This window comes from Arvicola amphibius, chromosome 10, assembly GCF_903992535.2.
Source record: "Arvicola amphibius chromosome 10, mArvAmp1.2, whole genome shotgun sequence".
In the NCBI taxonomy this organism is placed as follows: Eukaryota; Metazoa; Chordata; class Mammalia; order Rodentia; family Cricetidae; genus Arvicola; species Arvicola amphibius.
The window spans coordinates 80,787,966-80,809,824 of record NC_052056.1 but is presented as its reverse complement, the minus strand read 5'-3'; the positions used below and the strand labels follow the sequence as shown (position 1 = coordinate 80,809,824).

Sequence of the window (21,859 nt, the reverse complement as noted above, 5' to 3'; positions counted from 1 at the left end):
ACGCAGACAAATGCAAGGTGACCCAGGTGAGTGAACGGTGTCCCAGACATCCACTCTCTCCCTGCCCCAGGAGGAATCGCTCGTAGCCTCTGCAGCAGTGAACAAAGCATCTGTCTTCCTCTGACGGTGTTACTGGAGCAGAGTGCCCCAAACTGGGCATTTGCAAATAGAAATCTCCCAGATTTCTGGTGGCGGGAAGTCCACAATCACCATTCCAGCAGATTCTGGGTCTGGCGAGGGCTGTCGACTTCCTCCAGGATGACCATGAAGAAGAGGTTCCCTCTGTCAAGCCTTCTGATAGGCACTTGAGAAATCCCGTTCATGAAGGAAGAGTGCTCCAAGAGGTCTCCACATCCTGTCCCGTCAGAGATCCAGTTTCTAAAACGTGAATTTTGGGGGACATACTCTAACTGTGGCAGCAGTCCTAAACCTTCCAGGTCCGTGTGATCTGTGTTTAAGTAGCACCCAAGAACTCACTCTTTCTTTCATTCTTTCTTTCATTTTTTTTTTTTTTTTTTTTTGAGACAGGGTTTCGATGTAGCTTTGGAGCCTGTCCTAGAAGTAGCTCTGTAGACCAGGCTGGCCTTGAACTCACAAAGATCTGCCTTAAAGGCACGCACCACCGCCCACAAGAACTCATTCTGATGTGTGGCTGTGTGTGTGTGTGTGTGTACACACGTCATGTGGTTGCCTGTAAAGGCAAGAGGCTGATGTCAGATCCCCTGATCTTCAGTTACAATCCTTCCTTCATGACCCTCTTGATGTGAGTGCTGGGAACTGAACTCAGGTCCTTTGCAAGAGCAGCAAAGGCTCTTAACCTTCCTTCAGCCTTGATGTGAACACTTGGGGGGGGGGGGAAGCCACACAAACCAGACTTTTGCTAATACCATTTCATAAATCTGGTTTCTCCCTCCTCTCCACACACCTACTCAAAGCAAAAACCCAGGCTGGCGATTAACCGGGAAGAAACAACATTCCTAATCTGTTGTACTCCTGAAATGAACTGACTAATGGCAAAGGGGAGGGACGAGCCGCTTTTCACAGTGCGAGGATGTGAAACTTCAGGCCGGCAATGGCACCAGTTTGTACCCATAGCAACAGATGCAGGTGGTCCTGCTTTGAGCTGGAGAAACTACTGAGGGGGAAGGGTTAAGTAAGCCACATCCCTGAAACTGTTACCTGAAGACCAGCAGCCCCTTTTAATAATGGTAGTAGCTGTTTCATATGAAAATAGCAGCTATGGAAAAACATCACGTATGTTCTGTGGGAACACAACCTAGTGAGGATCACAGTTGGTAGGCTTGTAGGTATATTAGGGGGAAAATGCTGGAAGTCCCAGGAGCAAGTCTGGGGCTGCAGCTCAGTGGTAGAGCATGTTGCAAGACCCAGAGTCTAGTTCCTAGCACCACAAAACCAAAACTTCCCACCAGAAGCAAGCGGAGACCCCTCCCGAGCACGGCAGCTGGCCCACAGAAGAATTTACTGTGAAGGTTGTCACAGATATGACTGGAAAGTGGGGTCCCCAAAGAAAGCTGTTTATTCAGAGATGGTGGAAGGGTTCAGTGGCGGCAGTGCTCTGTGGGCCAGGGCAGGATAGAGGTGGTAAATGTGAGCGCCGTTAAGAGTTCTGTGGCCAGGCTGTTACATACCACAGGTTCTTTGGTTTCCCGTGGGAAGTGACCAGAAGGTGAACAGGAACTCTAGCTGCTCCTGAAGTGACCTTCACAGCAAGGTTGTGTGAAGGCATGATCTTACTATCAGGACCACGTGAGGATCTGCTGCCCCAGCCCCTTCTTGTTTGGGGACTCCATTTGGATGTTGATGACTTTCATGGTGGAAGGAGCGCTCCAGCTCCCATGCCAAGAGACCACACAGACAAGGACTTGAACGTCATTTAATGTTTGGTCCTCAGTCGTTTCAACAGAGCCCTTCTGAAAGGGAAAGCTAACTCTGCCTTTGTCACAAGGGGCAGAGTCTAGTTACAGGGAAGAGGAGCCATGCCCCAGGCCTGCCAGCAACACCTGGAGAAGCCCCTCCTTATAAAGTGCTGGACAAAGCTGCTGTGCCTCAGAGGACCGGGACTTCGAAGGGAGCCAGTCCTGGAGACGCTGGAGAAGATGGCAGCCCCACAAGTCACAGCAGTGTGTCTGCTCTCTGACTGTTGTATTTCCTCGGTATGCTCATACTGTATCAACAACACCATACCAGGGGTCGACTGTGCGCAGTAAGCCAATGACCCCCCCCCCCACACACACACAAAAGGCGAGGTGAAAAGGCTGTAGAGGGTGCAGGAATGTCTTGAGTTTGAGGCCAACCTGAGGTACGTACAGTGAAACCATAAAAGATTTTAAAAAGTGCCAAAACCCACAAGGAGAAGGGTACTGTGAAGTACCTCTGTAATCCCAGCACTCTTGGGGGCTGGAGCAGAAAGATCCTGAGTCTGAAACTCAGCTGAGCCACAAAGCAAGACGCGGGCTCAAAACTGACAAAACCAAATGATAAGAGACCCGCTGGGCAACCCTGAGTGTGGAGTGGAGGAGCAGAGTTAAGCTCTGGAACTTTCTCTTGAGTGATGCAGCAGCCGTTCCTTCTCACTGCTTTGATGAGGGCTGTGTGGGGCTGAAGTGTAGGCTCAGGCATCACTGGTCCATCTCGCCCGCGAGACCCTGCAGAGGTGGGGGGTAAACACGTAACTACCCTGCCTGTTGCCACCAGAATTTACCTAACCACCAGGGGCAGGAGGGGCTGGTGCTTTCCCTTGAGGGTTTCTGGAAGGATTTTAACAATGGAGAGGCCTCAAGTTGGTTCTGGAAGGTCTCACAGTATGGTACAAAACCCTCATTCTGCAAGATTAATGTACCATGTTGATATAGATACTGTCCTACCAGCTGTTACCACAACCCAGGTGTGACTAATTAAAATAAAACTGGGTTAGCCAGGTGGTGGTAGCACATGCCTGTAATCCCAGCACTCGGGAGGCAGATGCAGGAGGAGCTCTGTGAGTTTGAGGCCAGCCTGGTCTACAGAGCGAGTTCCAGGACAGCCAGGGCTACACAGAGAAACCCTGTCTTGAAAAACAAAAACAGCTGGGTTTTAAAGAAGGCGTCCATCTAAAGAAAAGCTGGAGATAAATGTTATCACAGGTGGTCAGTGGAAGGTCAATGCCACCCTTTGAGAAGGGCCTTGGCTGGTGTTCTCCACTGGGACAATAGACAGAAACAAGGCGCTCAAAGCTATGGCCTGCCTAGCCTAGCCACCTACCTGCTCGTAGTCTTCCACATACTTATATTTCTTGTCCCGGTAGTAGTATCTTTTCTTCATGCAGTAGAGGACTATGACATCACATAGCACGGTCGCCTGGTTTAGCACAGAATGAACCAGGATGCGTTTAGCTGTTGCTCTGTGTAGACCCCTTCCTTTAAAACCTAGCCTGCTGGAGAGGAAAGACATCTCCATTCCTCTGAATCAAGCTGAACCCCAGCCAAGGGACTTGATCCCAGAGCCGGGATGTCTAGGGCTTCTTTCCTCTCACCCCTAGAAGCATCCAGTCTAGAGACAAGTCTGGGGGTGTAGGGAAGGACAGCACTCGCTATGCTCCTTGCTAGTAAGAAGGGTTCAGTTCCCGAAAGGAACAATTCGCCACTCACCACCCCCAGCAGTGCCAAGCCAGAGCCAACATTGATCATGGTAGGGATGATGTCAAACTTCCCAGCCTGTGTAAGACAGGAAGAGAACCAAAGTGGGGTTAACGGTAGAAAATACGGTGGTGGGAGGCTCCCTCTCCCAGTGGGGCTCAAGGGAGGGCCAACCTTTCCAAACACGATGATGTCAAAGCGGATGCCATATGCCTTGATGAGTGTGCGCTGCTCATTGCCGGTGAGGTCCCTGTAGTACTTGGCAAACCTGAAGAAGAGAGTGGGTTAGGGAGAAAGCTGTCAGGGCGGGACCTGAGTCCCTGGGCACAGCTGGTCCTGGCTAATGAGTTTCTCTGCAGACTTAGCACACACTAAGCACCCCAGGTCAGCCTGCCAGCTAATGTGAGGCCGGTGGCAGAGGGACAGAGTGACTCCTGTCATCGCCATCTCCCACAGGATGGCAGAAGCCTCTTGCTCTGAATGGCCTTCCTGATACAGCCAAGACACCTGCCTCTCTCCAGGGAACCCTGGCTACCAACAGAGAGCTCGCCAGCCAGCAGGGATCTGCAGGACCGCACTGCAAAATGAGGGCCAAGCCGGCCACAGCACTCATTTCGGCCCGCGATCTTGGCTCCAGGTGGATGTGCCATGCCTCAGTGGCTCTTCCTGCCCACCATCTGTTTTTCTGTTGTTTATATGGCTGGGTTGGCGTATACCCATGAGCTGAAATACAATTACACCACTAATCCACCAAACCGCAGAATTCAAGTCAGGGGAGTCTGTAATCCCAGATCTCCAGAAACTTAAAAGATCAGTTAATTGTTCTGAAATATACAGTCAGTCAATTTTAGAATTTCAGCACCTCCAAAAGAAACCTTGTCTTGACTACTGTTCTACCAGACCCCAGCCTTAGCATTCTACCAGGATCTTAAGCCTCAGACTTATCTGATCCACAGCTTCTATGCTGTGGTCCAGGCTTGGGACTCTCAGGTGAGGTTAGTGCTGGCAGAAGCCAGGAGCTGGGTGTCCTGTGGGATCCATCAACTTCTCAGCTCGAGGTCTCTACAACTGTCTCTATTAGAACCATGAAGTAATAGAAATGGAACTAGAGAAATCTGACTCCCAGGGGAGCATTCAAATACCTGCCATAGTCTTGGAGAGCCTTCTTACAACCCCACACAATTCTGATACCACAAATTACCACTAGAGGGAGTCAAAGGGCAACCTTTTTAAAGACCTATTCAGCAAAAGCACATTAAATGTACATAGGATTTTGCTGCTTTAAGAAAATGGCAAAGGTGTCCCCAGGCCTCTCATCAGATTCCCAAGTGTCCTGGATTTAATAGTGCCCCCTTCCCAGGCTCATGTCCACCTAGGGCCTGCAAGTGTGACCTTATTTGGAAAGAAGGCTTTGCAGATGTAATTAGTTAAAATGAGATCATGATAGATTACGGTCCACCCTAAGTCCAATGTTCAAGAAGAGGAGAGACTGGGCCAGGTGTGGTGGTGCATGCCTTTAACCCAGAACTCAAGAGGCTAAGGCAGTTCTGTTTCTGGAGTTTGAGACCACCCTGGTCTACACAGCAAGTTCCTGGTCTGTCTAAAAAAAGGTGGGTGTAGGGGCTGGAGAGATGGCTCAGAGGTTAAGAGCTTTGCCTGCTCTTCCAAAGGTCCTGAGTTCAATTCCCAGCAACCACATGGTGGCTCACAACCATCTGTAATGGGGTCTGGTGCCCTCTTCTGGCCTGCAGTCATACACACAGACAGAATATTGTATACAGAATAAATAAATAAATGAAAAAAAAGGGTGTGGTGGTGCACACCTCTGATCCCAGCACTTGGGGTGATGGCAGGGGGATCAGGAGTTCAAGGTCATCCTCAGCTACGTAGAAAAAAGATGTGCAGACGTAGGAAGATCATGTGACGGCAGAGGTGGTGACACACGTACAAGCTAAAGATTGCTGGTAGCCAACAAATGCTTGAAGAGTCCAAGAAGAATCCAGTAACAGAGCTTGCGGCAGCACAACCCTGCAGACACCTTGATTCTAGACTTCTGATTTCAAACTACCAAAAAATAAAATTCTGTTGTTTTGAACCATTCAGTTTGTTACTAGAGTCAGGGAAGGCTGGTATTTTCAGCAGGCAAATTGAAGTGCAGCCCTTTGTTTTACTGTACTGAGACAGGGCCTCGTGAGGCAGCTCAGGCTCGCCTCAAATGTGCACCCCTGCTTCAGTCCCCCGGGTCCTGGAGTTAAAGATGTGCCACCATGCCTGGCTTGAGCAGACACAGGCCTCTCGACAGGTTACACCTATAGCCCCTGCATGTTGGGGCAGCATCAGTTACTAAGAAACCATTTCTGGACCACTGGCCGTCAACCGAGTTTACAAGCTCATCTTGTTCCTCACAGTAGTGAGCAGGGGTGTGGCAAAAGATGGCCCTCAGAAGCCTAAGATGCTGGCTTCTCTACCCTGCAAATCTCAACACATTAAAAACAAAAAGATTTTATTTTTATCTGATGTGTATGAGTGTTTTGCCTACATATAAATGCATCATGTATATGCTGTGCCCAAGGAAGCCAGAAGAGGGTATTAGATACCCTGGATCAGGAGTTGTGACAATTGTAAGCTGCTGTGTAGGTGCTGGGAACCAAACCCTGGTCCTCTGGAAGAGCAGCAAGTGCTCTTCACTGCTGAGCGCTTGTAGCATGAAAGAGCAAGGAGAACTCTCATGGGCCTGGACATCCCCTGAGCAAGGCCCTTCTGGGAGTATCCTGCCAGGTACCTGGCCTTCCTGCCCTGAACCAGTGATACATAGCCTGTCCCGTGGGTACTGTCTTTTGTGGGGGGTGGTATGAATAACCCCATAGGTATCTACTATCATCTCTCAACCCAACGTGTGTGTGACAAGGCTAGGCTCACGTACCTGAAATTGTAGCCAGGGGATACATTGTGCTCCGGGTCCCGGGTGTCGAGGCGCCGGAAGGAGTACCTGGGCAGGCAGAGGGAGGCAGCTCTGTCCAGGTTGCAGTCCCACTTGACCTGAATGCCCATGATGCCTCCCTGTGGGGGAAGCAAGAGAGACACAGCCAGGCTTTCAGAACTTGGGTCCACACTGGGGCCAAGGAGGTGTGTGAAAAGCCATGCTAGCGCCTACCTCAACTGCCATATCCTGGAAGCTGTGTCCTGCATCCTCCACAATTTTGCCAAGACGGAATATGGGGCAGAAGGGATCCGTTTGAGCGTCATAAATGCACGACTTGAGGTAGGAAGAGGTGACATTGGGGAGAATGTTCCTCCTGATGCCAGGGAGGAAGCAAAAAGTCTGAGCGAGAGGGACCTCAGGAAGAGGCAGAAGCTCTTTAAGAGGCTTATGAACACGCACGCCTGGCCCCCACTTACTTGCTGAAATTAAACTTGGGGTACCAGATGTTGTTCTTTACCAAGAGGGTGAAGTTTTCTGCGGCATTTAAAAAAGCTGGCCTGGAAAAGAATTGTGGTTACTAAATACATGCACACGGCTGCGGCATCCCCTCTGACAGGTCTCTCTGAAGGAGAAACGGCAGCACCTAGCATTTTCTACTCTCTTCTGTGTAGCACTAGGTCAGCAGTCCTGAGCCTTCCTCTGAAAAGGTGGGGCTCCTGGTCCGAGGCATTGGGCCGTGAAGAACCCGAGCATTTGCTGAGGAAGATATTGGCATGGCCGCCATGATTTTGGTTTTTCGAGACAGGGTTTCTCTGTAGCTTTGGAGCATGTCCTGGAACTAGCTCTTGTAGACCAGGCTGGCCTCGAACTCACAGAGATCCACCTGCCTCTGCCTCCCGAGTGCTGGGACTAAAGGTGTGAGCCACCACCACCAAGCTCAACAAGTTTTAATAGCACTGTTTTGGGAATATATTGGGAGCGACACAATTCTTTTTTTTTTTCGTTAAAGACTTATTTATTTATTATATATACAACATTCTGCCTCCATGTATGCCTGCACACCAGAAGAGGGTGACAGATCCCATTATAGATGGTTGTGAGCCACCATGTGGTTGCTGGGAATTGAACTCAGGACCTTTGGAAGAGCAGCCAGCGCTCTTAACCACTGAGCCATCTCTCCAGCCCCCAGCAACACAATTCTTATGAACGCATACAAAAACCAAAACAGGGCTGGAGAGATGGCTCAGAGGTTAAGAACATTGGCTACTCTTCCAGAGGTCCTGAGTTCAATTCCCAGCAACCACATGGTGGCTCACAACCATCTACAATGAGATCTGGTGCCTTCTTCTGGCCTGCAGACATGAACCCTGTAGATATTATAAGTAAAGAAAATCTTAAAAAAAAAAGCATGCAGGTATAAACCCTGTATACATAATAAATAAATAAAATCTTTTTAAAAAGTTAATCTTTAAAAAAAAAAGGAAAAACCAAAACAAAAACTTGTAGTCTTCCCAGGGTGTGTGGTCTGGGGTTTATTCTATGTAAGAAATACAAATCAGCAAGTGATAATCAAGACACCCCGAGTCAGGGCTTCCTCCTCTATGTAAAGGAAGAGACTGAATAAGAATAGAAACATCTGTTTTCAGTGCCTGTGTGTGGTGCAGATGTTATGCCTGTGTGCACACCTGTGTGTGATGCAGATGTTATGCCTGTGTGCACACCTGTGTGTGATGTAGAGTTATTCCTGTGTGCACACCTGTGTGATGCAGATGTTATGCCTGTGTGCACACCTGTGTGGTGCAGATATTATGCCTGTGTGCATATCTGTGTGTGATGCAGAGGTTATTCCTGTGTGCACACCTGTGTGTGATGCAGAAGTTATTCCTGTGCACACCTGTGTGATGCAGATATTATGCCTGTGTGCACACCTGTGTGTGGTGCAGATGTTATGCCTGTGTGCACTCCTGTGTGTGATGTAGAGGTTATTCCTGTTTGCACACCTGTGTGTGGTGCAGATGTTATGCCTGTGTGCACTCCTGTGTGTGATGTAGAGGTTATTCCTGTTTGCACACCTGTGTGATGCAGATGTTATGCCTGTGTACACACCTGTGTGTGATGCAGAGGTTATGCCTGTGTGCACACCCAGTGTCTGTGTGTGGTGCAGATGTTATGCCTGTGTGCACATCTGTGTGTGATGCAGAGGTTACTCCTGTGTGCACACCTACGTGTGATGCAGATGTTATGCCTGTGTGCACACCTGTGTGTGATGCAGATGTTATGCCTGTGTGCACACCTGTGTGATGCTGATGTTATGCCTGTGTGCACACCTGTGTGTGATGTAAAAGTTATGCCTGTGTGCACATCTGTGATGCAGATGTTATGCCTGTGTGCACACCTGCGTGTGATGCAGATGTTATGCCTGTGTGCACACCTGCGTGTGATGCAGAGGTTATTCCTGTGTGCACACCTGCGTGTGATGCAGATGTTATGCCTGTGTGCACACCTGCATGTGATGCAGAGGTTATTCCTGTGTGTACACCTGTGTGATGCAGATGTTATGCCTGGGTGCACACCTGGAGGCTGGAGTACAGCCTTAGGTGGCTTCCTCATGAGCACAGCCCACCTCCTCTGAGACAAGGTCTCCTACTGGTCCGGAGTGAGCCTCAGAGCTCCCAGAGATCCAATCTAAGTTGCCCCACCAGCTTAGTCCTGCAAAGTGCTGCCCAATATAAATTACATTGTCAAATACACCATTGGCCATGCTGTGATTTGTTTTCTCGTTTCTTCAGATACAGTCTCCATATATAACCCAGACTGGTTTGGTTGGCACCCTCCTCCCATCTAAACTTCCTGAGCACTAGGATCACAGGCTTGCAGTACCACCGCTGCTCCACACTGTACCTTTAAGTTTTTACATCAAAAACGTCATTGGTATACACGCATAGAGGCCAGGCAGCCATGGGCAAGCACTGGTAAACACTCATAGAGACCCGACAGTCGTGGGCAAGCACTGGTATACACGCATGGAGGCCAGACAGCCGTGGGCAAGCACTGGTAAACATGCATGGAGGCCAGACAGCCGCGGGCAAGCACTTGTAAACACGCATGGAGGCCAGACAGCCGTGGGCAAGCTGCTTCTCCGCCCACCATGTGGGTTCTAGGGACAGAACTACAAGTACCCTTTTCTGTTGAACCATCTTCCTGGACCAGCAGCCACTTTTGCTTTGTTTTGTTTTGTTTGTTTTTTGAGACAGGGTTTCTCTGTGACCAGGCTAGGCTTGAACTCACCTGTCTCTGCCTCCCGAGTCCTGGGATTAAAGGCAGGCGTGAGACACTACTGCCGGCCCGGCAGCTACATTTACAAGTCAAAGAAGGTTGACACTAAAATGACTGGGCAGGTTGTATTTGTATGTTTGTGCCTGTGTGCGTGTGTGCAGCTGTGTGTAACAGGAACACTAAAATGACTGGGCAGGTTGTATTTGTATGTTTGTGCCTGTGTGCGTGTGTGCAGCTGTGTGTAACAGGAACACTAAAATGACTGGGCAGGTTGTATTTGTATGTTTGTGCCTGTGTGCGTGTGTGCAGCTGTGTGTAACAGGAACACGAAGCCACGAATTTGGGAGAGAGTAGGTATGGGGGTTATATAAACAGAGTTGGATGGAGGAAAGGAGGGAAACACTGTAATTATATTTTATTTTGAAAAACTTTTTTTTATAAGTAAAGGGTGAGAGATGGCTCAGCAGTTAAGGAATCTCTCACCCTATGTCATGTGGGTCACAACCGCCTGTAACTCCGGCTCTAGAGGATCCAGTGCCCTCTGCTGGCCTCGTGGGCACCATAGGCACTTGGCAGAACTTGATGGACATAGACATGTAGTTTTTTAATCTTTAAGAAATTTAATTGATTACTTAGGCTTTAATTTTTTATTTTATATACATTGGGGGTTTTTTTTTGTCTACATCTATGTCTGAGTGAGGGTGTTGAATCCCCTGGAACTGGAGTTACAGACAGCTGTAAGCTGCCATGTGGGTGCTGGGAATTGAACCCTAGTTCTCTGGTAGAGCAGTCAGGGCTTTTAACTCTGAGCCCTCTCTCCAGCCTCTTACTTGGGTTTTTTGAGGCAAGGCTTCTCTATATAGCTCTGGCTGTCCTAGAACTCAATCTGTAGACCAGGCTGGCCTCGAACTCACAGAGATCTATCTGCCTCTGCCTCCCGAGGGCTGGGATCAAAGTGTGTGTGTGTGTGTGTGTGTGTGTTGTGTGTGTGTGTTGTGGGTGGATGTACGTGTGCTTGGTTGGTGCTCTAGACATCAAAAGCCAGTGTGACGGCTGATGCTGGTATTCCCAGTACTTGGAAAACCAAAGCAGGAGGCCAAGCATTCAGGGCTGGGCTGGCCTGGTAACATGGCCTAGTGGGTAAAGGCACTTGCTGCAATGCCTGAGGATTTGAGTTCCATTCCTGGTCCCAAATGGCAGAAGGAGAGAGCTGATCAGCAAGTTATTTTCCAACCTTCATGTGTGCTGTGGCACACTTTACAAACACACACTCTCACACACACACACACACACACACATTAAAAATTACTTAACAACAACCAAAGATTTCAAAGCTATCCCTGGCCACATAGTGAGGCTCTTTCAAAAAAAACCAAGACGAAAAACCAAGAACTGTTTCCTGTTGGTTATTTGCACCCGACAATGCTCAGGCACACATAAGTCACCTGCACCCTTATCACAAGTGACAACCCTTGTGGTCTCCTTGTTCTGTGGTTGACAACCACTCTCCCAGGGAGGAATGGCCCCACTCCGGGCACCCAGGCTCACTGCACCTCTCTGCCACCTCCCTCCAGGCTGAGAACCAAGGTTAGGGAGCCTTGGGGAGGACTCACGTTGGCACGCCAGCGTCGTTCTCCACTGGGCACCAAGCTGCTACCTCACAGGTCCTCACAGACGCGTTGAATGGGACGCATTTTCCAGTCCCAACTCCTGCGAAGACAGAACAGGTCCAGGTCCATAGGGGTCTGGTCGCCAATCTTTTACCTTTGTGTTGTACAATCTGAGATCCCTGAGGACCCTGGGCAGCCAATCTTTAGTACACTATGGGATTTAGATAGTGTCTGGAAGATGGAAATAGAACAAGAAGGCTGCCTCAGGACTGGCCACGTATCTGCCAAAGTGATACCAAGGCACAGAGAGGGGCAGCACCTGAGGTGTCTGCCACAGCATGGGCGAATGAATGCTAAGAGGGCCCCAGTGTTCATGTAGCACTGGGGGCGGGGTCCATCTCTGACGATGGGCTAGAACTGAACCCAGGCTCATCCAAGCCAAGCCTGTGCTCTGCCATCGAGCTGTATGGGGGTGGGGGCGGCAGATGGGCCACAGCAAGTGTGATGTCATCGGAAGCCACTTTCCCCTGGTCCCAGCTGCTCAGTTACCCACTCCTACCATTGCTGTGGGTGCCTGTGGAGCCAAGAGTGCAGTTCGAGTCTGAGTTACAGACGGTGGTCTTATCAGGAACCTGCAAGAGGGGAGAATGAAAACCGGTTCCATGCGGTCTAGCCCCACAGTTTGGCAGGAGCAGATGTAGGTGTGAAGCCCGAGGGTTTTCCCAAAGAGCCACCTACTTCTGGACAGGTGCTCTGTGTCTGGTTCACAGTGATGATCATGTTGGTCATGATGAAGAGCGAGTTTTCCTCCTATAGAGAGGAGAGAACCCTGTTGAGTGCCTCTCAGAAGAAGTGAGTGGGGCGGGGCTGGGGAGAGCCCGCGGGGCTGGAGAGTGGCCCAGCGGTTAAGAGCACTGGCTGCTCTTCAGGAGGAGCTGGGTTTGATTCCCAGCACCCACATGGTGGCTCACAACCATCAGTAGCTCTAGTTCCGGCAGCCCTGACCCCCTTTTCTGGATTTCACCGCATCAGGTACGAAGTGGCGTGCAGACATACATGCAAAGGGAAACACCTATACAATAAAGTTAAATAAAATATACCTAAGAAAGCATTTGAGTATTTAAAAGCCAAAAACTACAGGTCAAGAAAACATAAAAAAAAAAAAAAAAGAAGAAGAGCTGGGCGGTGGTGGTGCATGCCTTTAATCCCAGCACTCAGAAGGTGAGTTCCAGGACAGCCAGGGCTACACAGTGAAACCCTGTTTTGAAACAAAACAAAAACAGAAAGAGAGAGAGAGAGAGAGAGAGAGAGAGAGAGAGAGAGAGAGAGAGAGAGAGAGAGAGAGAGAGAGAGCGAGAGCAAGCCAGATGTCCCCCCTTTTATGTGTGGGAAGAGTAGCTGAAATGGGGGTTCATGTAGCCCAGGCTGGCCTCGAAATGTATACAGCCAAAGCTGCCCTTGAACTCCTGATCCTCCTGCCTCCACCTTCTAAGAGCTGGAATTACAGGTGTGTGCTATTAAGTCTGTCCAGAAATTTCCTTAAGAATACAATTTCAGAGGCTGGAGAGATGGCACAGACGTTAAGAGCCTGACTGCCCTTCCTTCAGCTCCCAGCACCCACATCCATGGTGGCTCACAATCTGCAGCTCCGGTTCCAGGGGATCCAGTGCCCCTTTCTGGACTATCCAGGCAAAACACTCTAACACATAAGATTAATTATTTTTAAGAGCACAATTTACAAAACTCATCTGTGGTTCCCTGTTCATCTGCACGGAGCTAAAACAGCAACTGAAACAGATCACTACACATAAATATTCCTGACGGGCAAAAGGTGGGAACAAGGCAAAGGCCTGCAGTGAATGGAAAATCCGCTGTGGCCAACCCCTGCAGTGGAATTAGCATTTGGTCATCAAATGGATACTGATACATGTTTGTCACACACACCAACCTCAGAAACATGCTACAGAGGGTGGGCTGTAGCTTGGTGGTAGAATATTAGCCTAGCAGTCACAAGGCCCTGCATTCAATTTCCAATTCCACCAATACACAGACACACACACACACACACACACACACACACACACACACACACACACACACACAGATGGGCTAGAGAGATGTCTCAGTAGTTAAGAGCACTTACTGCTTTTCCAGAGAACCTGGGTTCAGTTCCCAGCACCTACAACGGTGGTTCACAACCATCTGCAACACTAGTTCACGGGTTGATGCCCTCTTCTGACTGCTGCTGGTACTGCATGTACATGGTGCACATACAGATGCATTCAGGTGCACACACAGACATATAAAATATATTTTTTAAAAGCATGCTAAAGGCTGGATATGATGGCAGACACCTTTCATTCCAGTACACCGGAAGCAGAAACAGAAGGCTCTTTGTGAGTTCAAGGCCAATCAGCACAGTGAGACTGTCTCAAAAAAAAAAAAAAATCCAGGGGGCTGGAGAGATGGCTCAGAGGTTAAGAGCATTGCCCGCTCTTCCAAAGGTCCTGAGTTCAATTCCCAGCAACCACATGGTGGCTCACAACCATCTGTAATGGGGTCTGGTGCCCTCTTCTGGCCTGCAGGCATACACACAGAATATTGTATACATAATAAATAAATTTTAAAAAAATCCAAACAGATAAATAAATGAATAAATATTCTAGAGAAGAGCCTGTCAGCCAGTAACAGACATTTCTCTCTTTGAAGTGTTTTTGTTTTTTCCTTGTAGATATGAAGGTGCTAAGCCAGAACCTCTAGAAGCAATTCTCTGCAGATAACAGAGAGGAATAGCTAATTCCTCTTACACAAGAATGACAGACAATGACCCCAGGAGATTCTAGTTAGATATCCCCCCAACCTCCACTGGGTGCTTGGAATTTTAAAGAGCTACTAGAAACTTCAGCACTTCATACTCGGCTCTGGGAGCCATTTCGGGGAGCAGGTCTCTTAGGCACCCCATGTACAGCTCATTATCGCCTTTCCGTTCAGTTGCTTATCTCTTTCATTTAGGGAAACTTCAATCTAGAGGCGCATCACAGAGATGTGGTGGTTTTTTTCTGCCCATGGAGACAGCTTAGGAAGAGAGCCCAGGGAAGCCCTCGCCCCCGATTCAGCTGCTTGACAGAGCACAGCTGCTGGCTGGCCCTTCCCATTCAGTCCCAGGAGCGGGGCTTATACCCTTCCTTGGCTGCAGCAGGTACACTGAGTGTGACAGTCCCAGCACTTGTTAGGATAGGGTTGGTAGCCACCACCACTTTGCAGAGACTGGACAACCCAATTGCAACCACTTGCTCCAACTGGTTTTTTAAAAGTTGTTTCCAGACACTTGGGACTCACTAATTCACTGTATAGACTAGGTTGGCCTTGAAAATGACAGAGATCTGCTTGCCCTTGTTTTTTGAGTGCTGGGATTAAAGGTATGCACCGCCATGCCTGACAGTCCATTTTTATTTTTCTGTCTCTTTAGCTCTGGCTTTTCTCCCCTCAGATCCTTCTGAGAAGGCCAGGGAAATGAACACTCTTAGAGGGAATATCTGAAGTCCTTGTTTTCTCTCTCCTAGCTCTAAGTGCTGACAGCTTAACTAGTTTGGCCACCATACACACCAAGCCAGCCCATCAGCCATCTGGAGGAGACGCCCGGCCAGGGTTTGGCCAAGAGGCACACAGCAAAAGAGTCAATGTTTAACTTGCAGCATTGGAGCTGGAGATTTGGCTCCATAGCAGAGCGCTAGCCTAGTATGTGTGAACCCTAGGCTCCATCTCCACATCTAGAAAAAGAAAAACGTCAGCTTGTGTCTGTGCAGATTAACATACAGTTGTAGGTTAGGTCGCCAGTGCAGTATTTCTTCCTCTTTGTTCCTGATGGATCTGATCGCTTCCTTTTAGTTTGGGTGTGTGGTCTTTAACTGCTGGTTTAGTTTGGTTTTTAATATACCCTCTGACAAGCTTTACCTTATGGGTGTAAGACAGGAAAGCAAACACAGAATGCAAACACAGCCTCACTCTGCCCAAGACTAAAGACGTTTGCTTTCTCATCCTCGAGAGCTCAGAGAGATAAAGGTGGGGGAAGACAGTGCTGGGTGGAGCCAGCCACACTCCAGAGCAGTAGGAAAGCTCTCCAGGGTTCTCTGTTAGAAATGACATCCCGGAGATCTGACTGCACTGCTGTCTCAGGCTAAAACACCCTGGCCAACTCCGGCCACTCAGGAAGAGCCTCTAGTCACAGCGAGACATACCTGGGCTGGAATCACATAGTCCGCCACATCCCAGATCCGGAATCCGAGTTCAGAAGTGTTGGTCACAGCCACGCCTTTGGCCTTGGTCGTCACCGAGCTGACCACAGAGTCAGTTTCCTGGTAGCCCTTTTCCCACACAAACACCCACCTAAAAAAACACAGCAGGTCACAGGCATCGGTAAACTCTTGAACTGACGCCAGGGAGTCTCCCACAGCCACGCGGTGCAAGTGTGGCACTCACTAATCATGTGACCGGCAAAAGCTGCTGAACTCCTACAGTGTGAAATGGGCCCAGCCCACTGGTTATTTCCAGCTAGCACGGTCCTCGGCACTCAGGAAAGGCTCGGCAAATGTCGTCTTTATCACTGGATGTCTGAGTGGGCTCAAGACACTGTGGTCTATGGGAATCACTAATAATAGGATATTTTAACAATGGTTTCCATTGGATGTCCATGTAGTAAGTGGTTTTCATAACCACTTCATAAGGCACATATTATTATTAGCTACAATTTAGAGAGACAGGAATAGAGAAATAAAATGGTTAAGTCACTGACCCAAGGTCATACAGCTAGAAAGTGGCAGAGTAGGGATTTGAACTCAAGCCAGAAACCTCTGAGGCCTCTATTGTCTTTAGACAAGAGGATCCCATCTTTTAGGCTGGATTTTGCTAGGTGGCCCTGGCTGGTCTGGTATAGGCTGTGTAGCTCAGGCTGGACTCAAATTCTGAGATGGTAATCCTTCCACCTCAGACTCCCAGATGCTGGGATTTTAGTTGTGAGACACTACACCCACCTGGTGCATGTGTGTGTGTGTGAGTGAGTGTGTGTGTGTGTGTGTGTGTGTGCATGGGCTGGTGTGTTTGAGTGTGTAAATGTGGGCTCACATGTAAAAGCCAGAGGACAACTTTAAAAGTTTAAAATCTCCACCGTAGATTCTGGGGATCAGATTCAAGTTGTCCGTCTTGCATAGCAAGCACTTTTTGTTTTTAAACTTGTGTGGTTGTTTTCTTTGAGACCGTGTTTCTCTTTGTAGCCTTAGCTGTCCTGGAACCCATTCTGTGGACCAGACTAGCCTCGAACTCAGGTATCTGCCTGCCTCTGCCTCCCGAGTGTTGGAATAAAGGTGTGCGCCATTAAGCCCGGCTAGCAAGCACTTTTTGAAACATGGAATTGCTATACAGCTCTGGCTGGTATTCAATACAGAGCCCAGGCTGGCCTTGAACTTAAGATGATGGCCTGCCTCGTTCTCCCAAGCAGTAGAATCACGGGCCTGTGCCATGTTCTGCTCAGGGAATTTATGCTTGTGTTCTTGTGTATGAGTTTGCATGTGTAGGCCAGAGGGCAGCCTTGGGACCCTTCCTCAGAACACATCTATTTTGGTTTTCATACATGGTCTCACCTGTCCTGAAACTTGCTATGCAGATCAGACTGGCTTTGAACTCCAAGAGATCTACCTGCCTTTGCCTCCTGAGTGCTGGGATTAAGGACGTGTGTCACCCCCACAGCTGGCTCCCACCTTGGTTTTCTGAGACAGGATCTCACTGACCTGGGGTTGGATGATTAGGCTGGCCAGTGAGCTCCAGGGACCTACCTGATTCTGCCTTCCCAGTGCTGGGATTACAATTATGTGATACTTGCACTAGTTTTGGATCTCGAACTCTGGTCCTTAAAAGTTGAGTACTTCACCATCCTAGCTGTCCCCTTAGCCCCTCGGGGAAACTTTTACAGTACCATCCTACTTCTTCCTAGGAATTCTGGTCATCACATTGCTACTCTCCTTCGGAAGTAAGGGTGTTAACTGCTGGGCTAGATAATTACAAATCTAAAGTGTGCTGGATACTGGACGCGAACTGGAGTCACTGGGTCTCAGTTTCCATGCAGTCGCTGTTCCTGCCGTGACGCGGAGAAGGCCAGTAGAACACCATAGGATTACATGAGATAAACCCATAGGCGAGAGGAATGTCCTGAGCGCCAGGCAGCAGTCAGAACGCTGCCCCCCAAGAGCAGCTGTGAAACCTCCAGGGTACACCAGCCTGCTGTGGTTTCAGAACCAAGAAATGCTAAGATCCACCTCCTTGGGAGACACCCCTCCCCGGCCAGACTTCCGAAACTGGTATTTTCTGTTACCTTTTCACGGGCTTGTTTGACATGAGCCATCCCCAAATCCTCTGCCCATCCTAAACTTGGGTTTCCCTCCCACCAAGTCCTCTTCTGCAGGGCGTCTAGGCACCCGCTGGCACTAGAGCCCACGTAACCCACTTTGACACAGACCTTAGGGCACAGGCTGTGAGTTTTAAGACCCAGAACGCCGCGTTGCCGACTGGAAAGAGAGATGGCGCCATCATCGTGTGATTAGTTATTTCTTCATCACAGGAATAAGATCCCGGGGGACTTTGAGGTCAGTGTCTTTTGAGGAAGGATTTGCTTTAGGCAGAAAGAGATTATACTTTCACCAAGATTAATGAAATCAGGAAGCTAACAAAGAAGTTTAAAAGCCAGGAGGTGATGGATCGTCTTTATAATCCCGGCACTCAGAAGCCTAAGGCATGAAGATCACTTCAAATCCCTCTGCCAGCCTGGACCACGTCGCACGAGTGCAAGGTTACCATGGCTGCATGGTAAGGCCCTGCCTCAACAAACAACAAAGTTTAAAGTAAGTCCTGAATTTATATCCTGAATCGATTTGATCACAGCGAGATGAGCGGAAGCAAAGCGCTGGTTGTTTTAATAAATGATGGGATGGATATTACTATACAGGAGACGCCATAACTATGCTGCCCCACAGAAACAGAACACCATAGGGGTGGGGAGTGTAGCTCAGTGGTAAGAGTTCATGATTAGAAATACATTGTAAGCCAGGTGTGGTACATGCTTTTCATTTTTATGATTTCAAGACCAGCCTGGGTTCCATATCAAGTTACAGGCCAGATAGTTAGAGATCTTGTCTCAAAGAAAAGACACAGGAAAAATTAATGACATATTTTTATGTGGTCCAATATAGGTAAAATATTTTAACATCATGTCTACAGTATCGGATTGGGAATTGGGCATGGTAGTGTACCCCTGTCATTCCAGCACTTGGGAGGTAGAGGACCATTTGGGAGTCCAATGTCTGGACAGCCTGGGCTCACACAGACCCTGTCTAATCTGAGCCCCCCAACCTCCTCCCCAAATAAAGGCTGGAGATGCTCTCCCAGGTAAAGGAGCCTGCTGTGTGAAGGACCTGAGCATCATCCCCAGACCCCACCCCACCGTGGAAGGAGAGAACTGACTCCCAAAAGCTGTCCTCCGACTTCCGCATGTGCTATGGCATGTGTGTACCCCCACTCATACAGAGATACCCACACACTAAAAAATAAGATCAGCCGCCGGGTGATGGTGGCGCACGCCTTTAATCCCAGCACTCGGGAGGCAGAGGCAGACGGATCTCTGTGAGTTCGAGACCAGCCTGGTCTACAAGAGCTAGTTCCAGGACAGGCTCCAAAGCCACAGAGAAACCCTGTCTCAAAAAAAAACCAAAAAAAAAAAAAAATAAGATCAACATTTAAACAAAGGCTACAGCCCACTAACACAAAGCTTGTCTAGCATGCACAGGCCTTTGGTTTGATCTCTGGGACCTCGGGGGAATGAGTGCATTTTAATTTCGAGACAGCTCGAGCAGTCAGTGTCTGCATTTGGCCCTCTTAAGATAACGACAGCCACAGACCCTTCACAGTCTAGAACATTATCACTGAACACATCATCCCTGGAGAGCAAACCGAGAGCACAAAGCCCCATTGGCCTCCAGATTCCAGGTAATCCTATAATCTAATCTAATGATCTAGCTGGTTATGTTGTCAGCTAGCCGCCCGCCCGTCCACTCCAGCACCTTAACAAGTCCCAACCTGGATAGGGCTAGGTGTTCTTCAGGAACTGGGCTGGGACCCAAGGCCTCGCCATGCTAAACACACTTTTATCTATATAAAGACTTTCAGAGACAGGGTCTCCCGTAGCCCAGACTGGATTTAAACTCAGCATCCTCCTGAGTCAGGCTTCTGAATATTGGGATTGCAGGCACATCCACGACTCCCGCACCAGACTTCGGCAAGTTACCTCTCGTGCCTGCTGCTTCTGCACTGACATATGTTGGAAAGGAAGCAGGCCATCTTGTGAATTCCCTTAGGCAGTCTGAACAGATTCCAAACTTCACACCAAAGCAGGGGACCTGTTACTTTATTATTTATTTCCAAGGTAGGATCTCACTATATATGGTTCTGGCAGTCCAGAAACTCACTTTATACAGCAGGCTGGCCTGGAACTCACAAAGATTCTCCTGCCTCTGCCTCCCTAGTGCTAGGATTAAAAGTGTGCCCCAGGCAGTCTTAACTACTGGGCCAGCTCTCCAACTGCCTGTGTTCACAAAGATTTCTCAGGTACGTATGGACAGGCGCAGAACCTTTGGCAGGCCCTGCTTTACAGCTATCTATGTAACTGAATAAAGGGTCAGCGTGTGAACCGGCAATCAGTATTTTTCTAAGGATTCCTAAAAGGTTCCAAGGTTTAGATAGGGATCCTTGCTTTAGGCCCTTTAGATAGAAGAGAAAGCAGATCCACCCGTCAGACCAGCAGCTGCTGACACTAGAATATGGGAAAGCGGGTCCAAGAGGCAAGGTAACGCCCACCTTCTCTCCTGGGTGCATTAAATTATTACAGTGCATTCAATTAAAATTAAATATTTAATAATACCTATAGTGATGACAGGGTATATACAGACAATAAATGGGGAGCAGAGGTTAGAATCAGAATAAGGCAGGTACCCATATTCTAAACAATCCAACAAAACAAAGTTAGTGACCTCAGGACATTTTTGGGAAGTGTGACATCTCCTGGGTATTGGGTTATCAGGAGGTTCTTAAAGGGCCGGAAACCACAGACCCAGAAAGTACCGAATGAAAATCACAAGGTTTGGTTTTTGTCAGCAGATTTAAAAATGGAAACGAAGAAAGAAGATTGGGAGTAAAGCCCCTCCACCAAGTCAAAGGGTGTCACGGAGCAAGTTGGAAGACAAGTAGGGTGACAGTCTAGCCAAGTTTCGCTCATAGGACATCCAAGTACCCCCAGGGTCCTGTACAAGCCGGTTCCAGGTGGTTAGAGCCCGGGGAGGACGTGTCGCCCCTTGGACTTGGGGTGGAGGTCGCGGGCAGCCCAGCGGGTGCCCCAGGCCCGGGGTGGGGGGAGTGAGCAAGGGGCACTGCCAAGTCCCGGCCGTCTGGGTCCCCCCAGCCGCGGCCCCTCCCCAGGCCCGCTCACCCGATGACGTAAGCCAGGATGAGCAGCTGCACCAGGCGGTTCATGAGCCCCACTTTACGGCTGCGAATGAGCACGATGCGCGGCGTGTCGTACTCGAACAGGAAAGCCCGGAGCACCGAGCAGCAGCCGGCCATGGCTCTGCCGCCCGCTCTGCGGGGTGAGCACCGCGGGGTCGCCTCGTCGCAGCTGGGGCCCGGCCGCAGCCCCGCCCAGCAGCTCGGGCAGGCCCGCCGCGGCGCCCGGAAATAGGCGGCGCGTGGCCTGAGGTGCGCGTCTCCTCCCCCTCGGCCACCCGAGGGCGACACCCCAACTGATGACCCCCTCAAGGGGCTGGAGTTTGGAGAGCAAGAGTAGCTTTGCCCTCGGGGATGAATTACCTCTGTAGCGGGACGGGGGATCACTGTCAACAGAGTAATGACCCCCACCCCCAGGCCTAGGAGAAGCGAGAAGCAGATGGCTTCCTCCCTGTTGCCAAGGACAGTTCAGCGAGTTCCACGCAGGATAATGAGCCACTCCCCTGGGGGAACTTAGTGTCACATTCCTAGAGGACCTGCGTGCTGCGGAGAACAGCTACCCCTGAGGGAGCCAAACTTGCTCTGGCTGTAATGCAGGAAGCTGCGCCATGTGCTTTCTGAACCTGTAGGGTGCGTGGTAAGGGGTGGGTGCAAATATCTGGTGTCCTGGGTTGTCAGCCACAAGTGCCATCATATACCCCTTCTAGAACTGAAGTCAGGCCATGTCCTTGCCCCATAACTGTCTCAGTGGTGTCTGAGAGGAGGAAGCAGCCAGGTTCCCTTAGCCACCCGGCCATTGAGAATGTGTTATCACAACCTTAGGGAGAACGTCCTTGTGGCCTTGTTTGATGCCACATACAGCATTCCCTGCCATG

The 21,859-nt window shown here is 49.5% G+C and overlaps 1 protein-coding gene across 2 annotated transcripts; it reads right to left on the bottom strand.

Annotated features, from left to right (window-relative positions):
• Positions 1–1,880: 1,880 nt before the first annotated feature.
• P2rx4 (purinergic receptor P2X 4) lies at positions 1,881–21,197 on the bottom strand. Of its 2 annotated transcripts, XM_038345493.2 has the most exons (13): positions 20,971–21,079; positions 17,953–18,105; positions 15,683–15,830; positions 12,183–12,254; positions 12,004–12,076; positions 11,448–11,544; positions 7,035–7,115; positions 6,790–6,931; positions 6,559–6,695; positions 3,810–3,903; positions 3,648–3,713; positions 3,262–3,357; positions 1,881–2,666 (listed from the first exon to the last, which is right to left on the bottom strand). In XM_038345493.2, the coding sequence occupies exons 2-13, from the start codon at positions 18,024–18,026 to the stop codon at positions 2,640–2,642; spliced, it is 1,107 nt and encodes a 368-aa protein (XP_038201421.1). In that variant the 5' UTR covers positions 18,027–18,105; positions 20,971–21,079; the 3' UTR covers positions 1,881–2,639. The 2 variants fall into 2 exon arrangements, with proteins under 2 accessions (XP_038201421.1, XP_038201420.1); XM_038345492.2 differs by lacking the exon at positions 17,953–18,105 and having other exon boundaries at positions 20,971–21,197.
• Positions 21,198–21,859: the final 662 nt, after the last annotated feature.

Bases quoted from the DNA above. Each gene is read 5' to 3' on its own strand.
- P2rx4 (XM_038345492.2), bottom strand. From the start codon at position 21,104: ATGGCCGGCTGCTGCTCGGTGCTCCGGGCTTTCCTGTTCGAGTACGAC. The intron at 15,831-20,970 runs GTGAGCGGGCCT...GTGTTTTTTTAG, and splicing joins ATCCTGGCTTACGTCATCGG to GTGGGTGTTTGTGTGGGAAA. The intron at 2,667-3,261 runs GTAGGTGGCTAG...CCACCTCTGCAG, and splicing joins ATGTGGAAGACTACGAGCAG to GGTCTCGCGGGCGAGATGGA.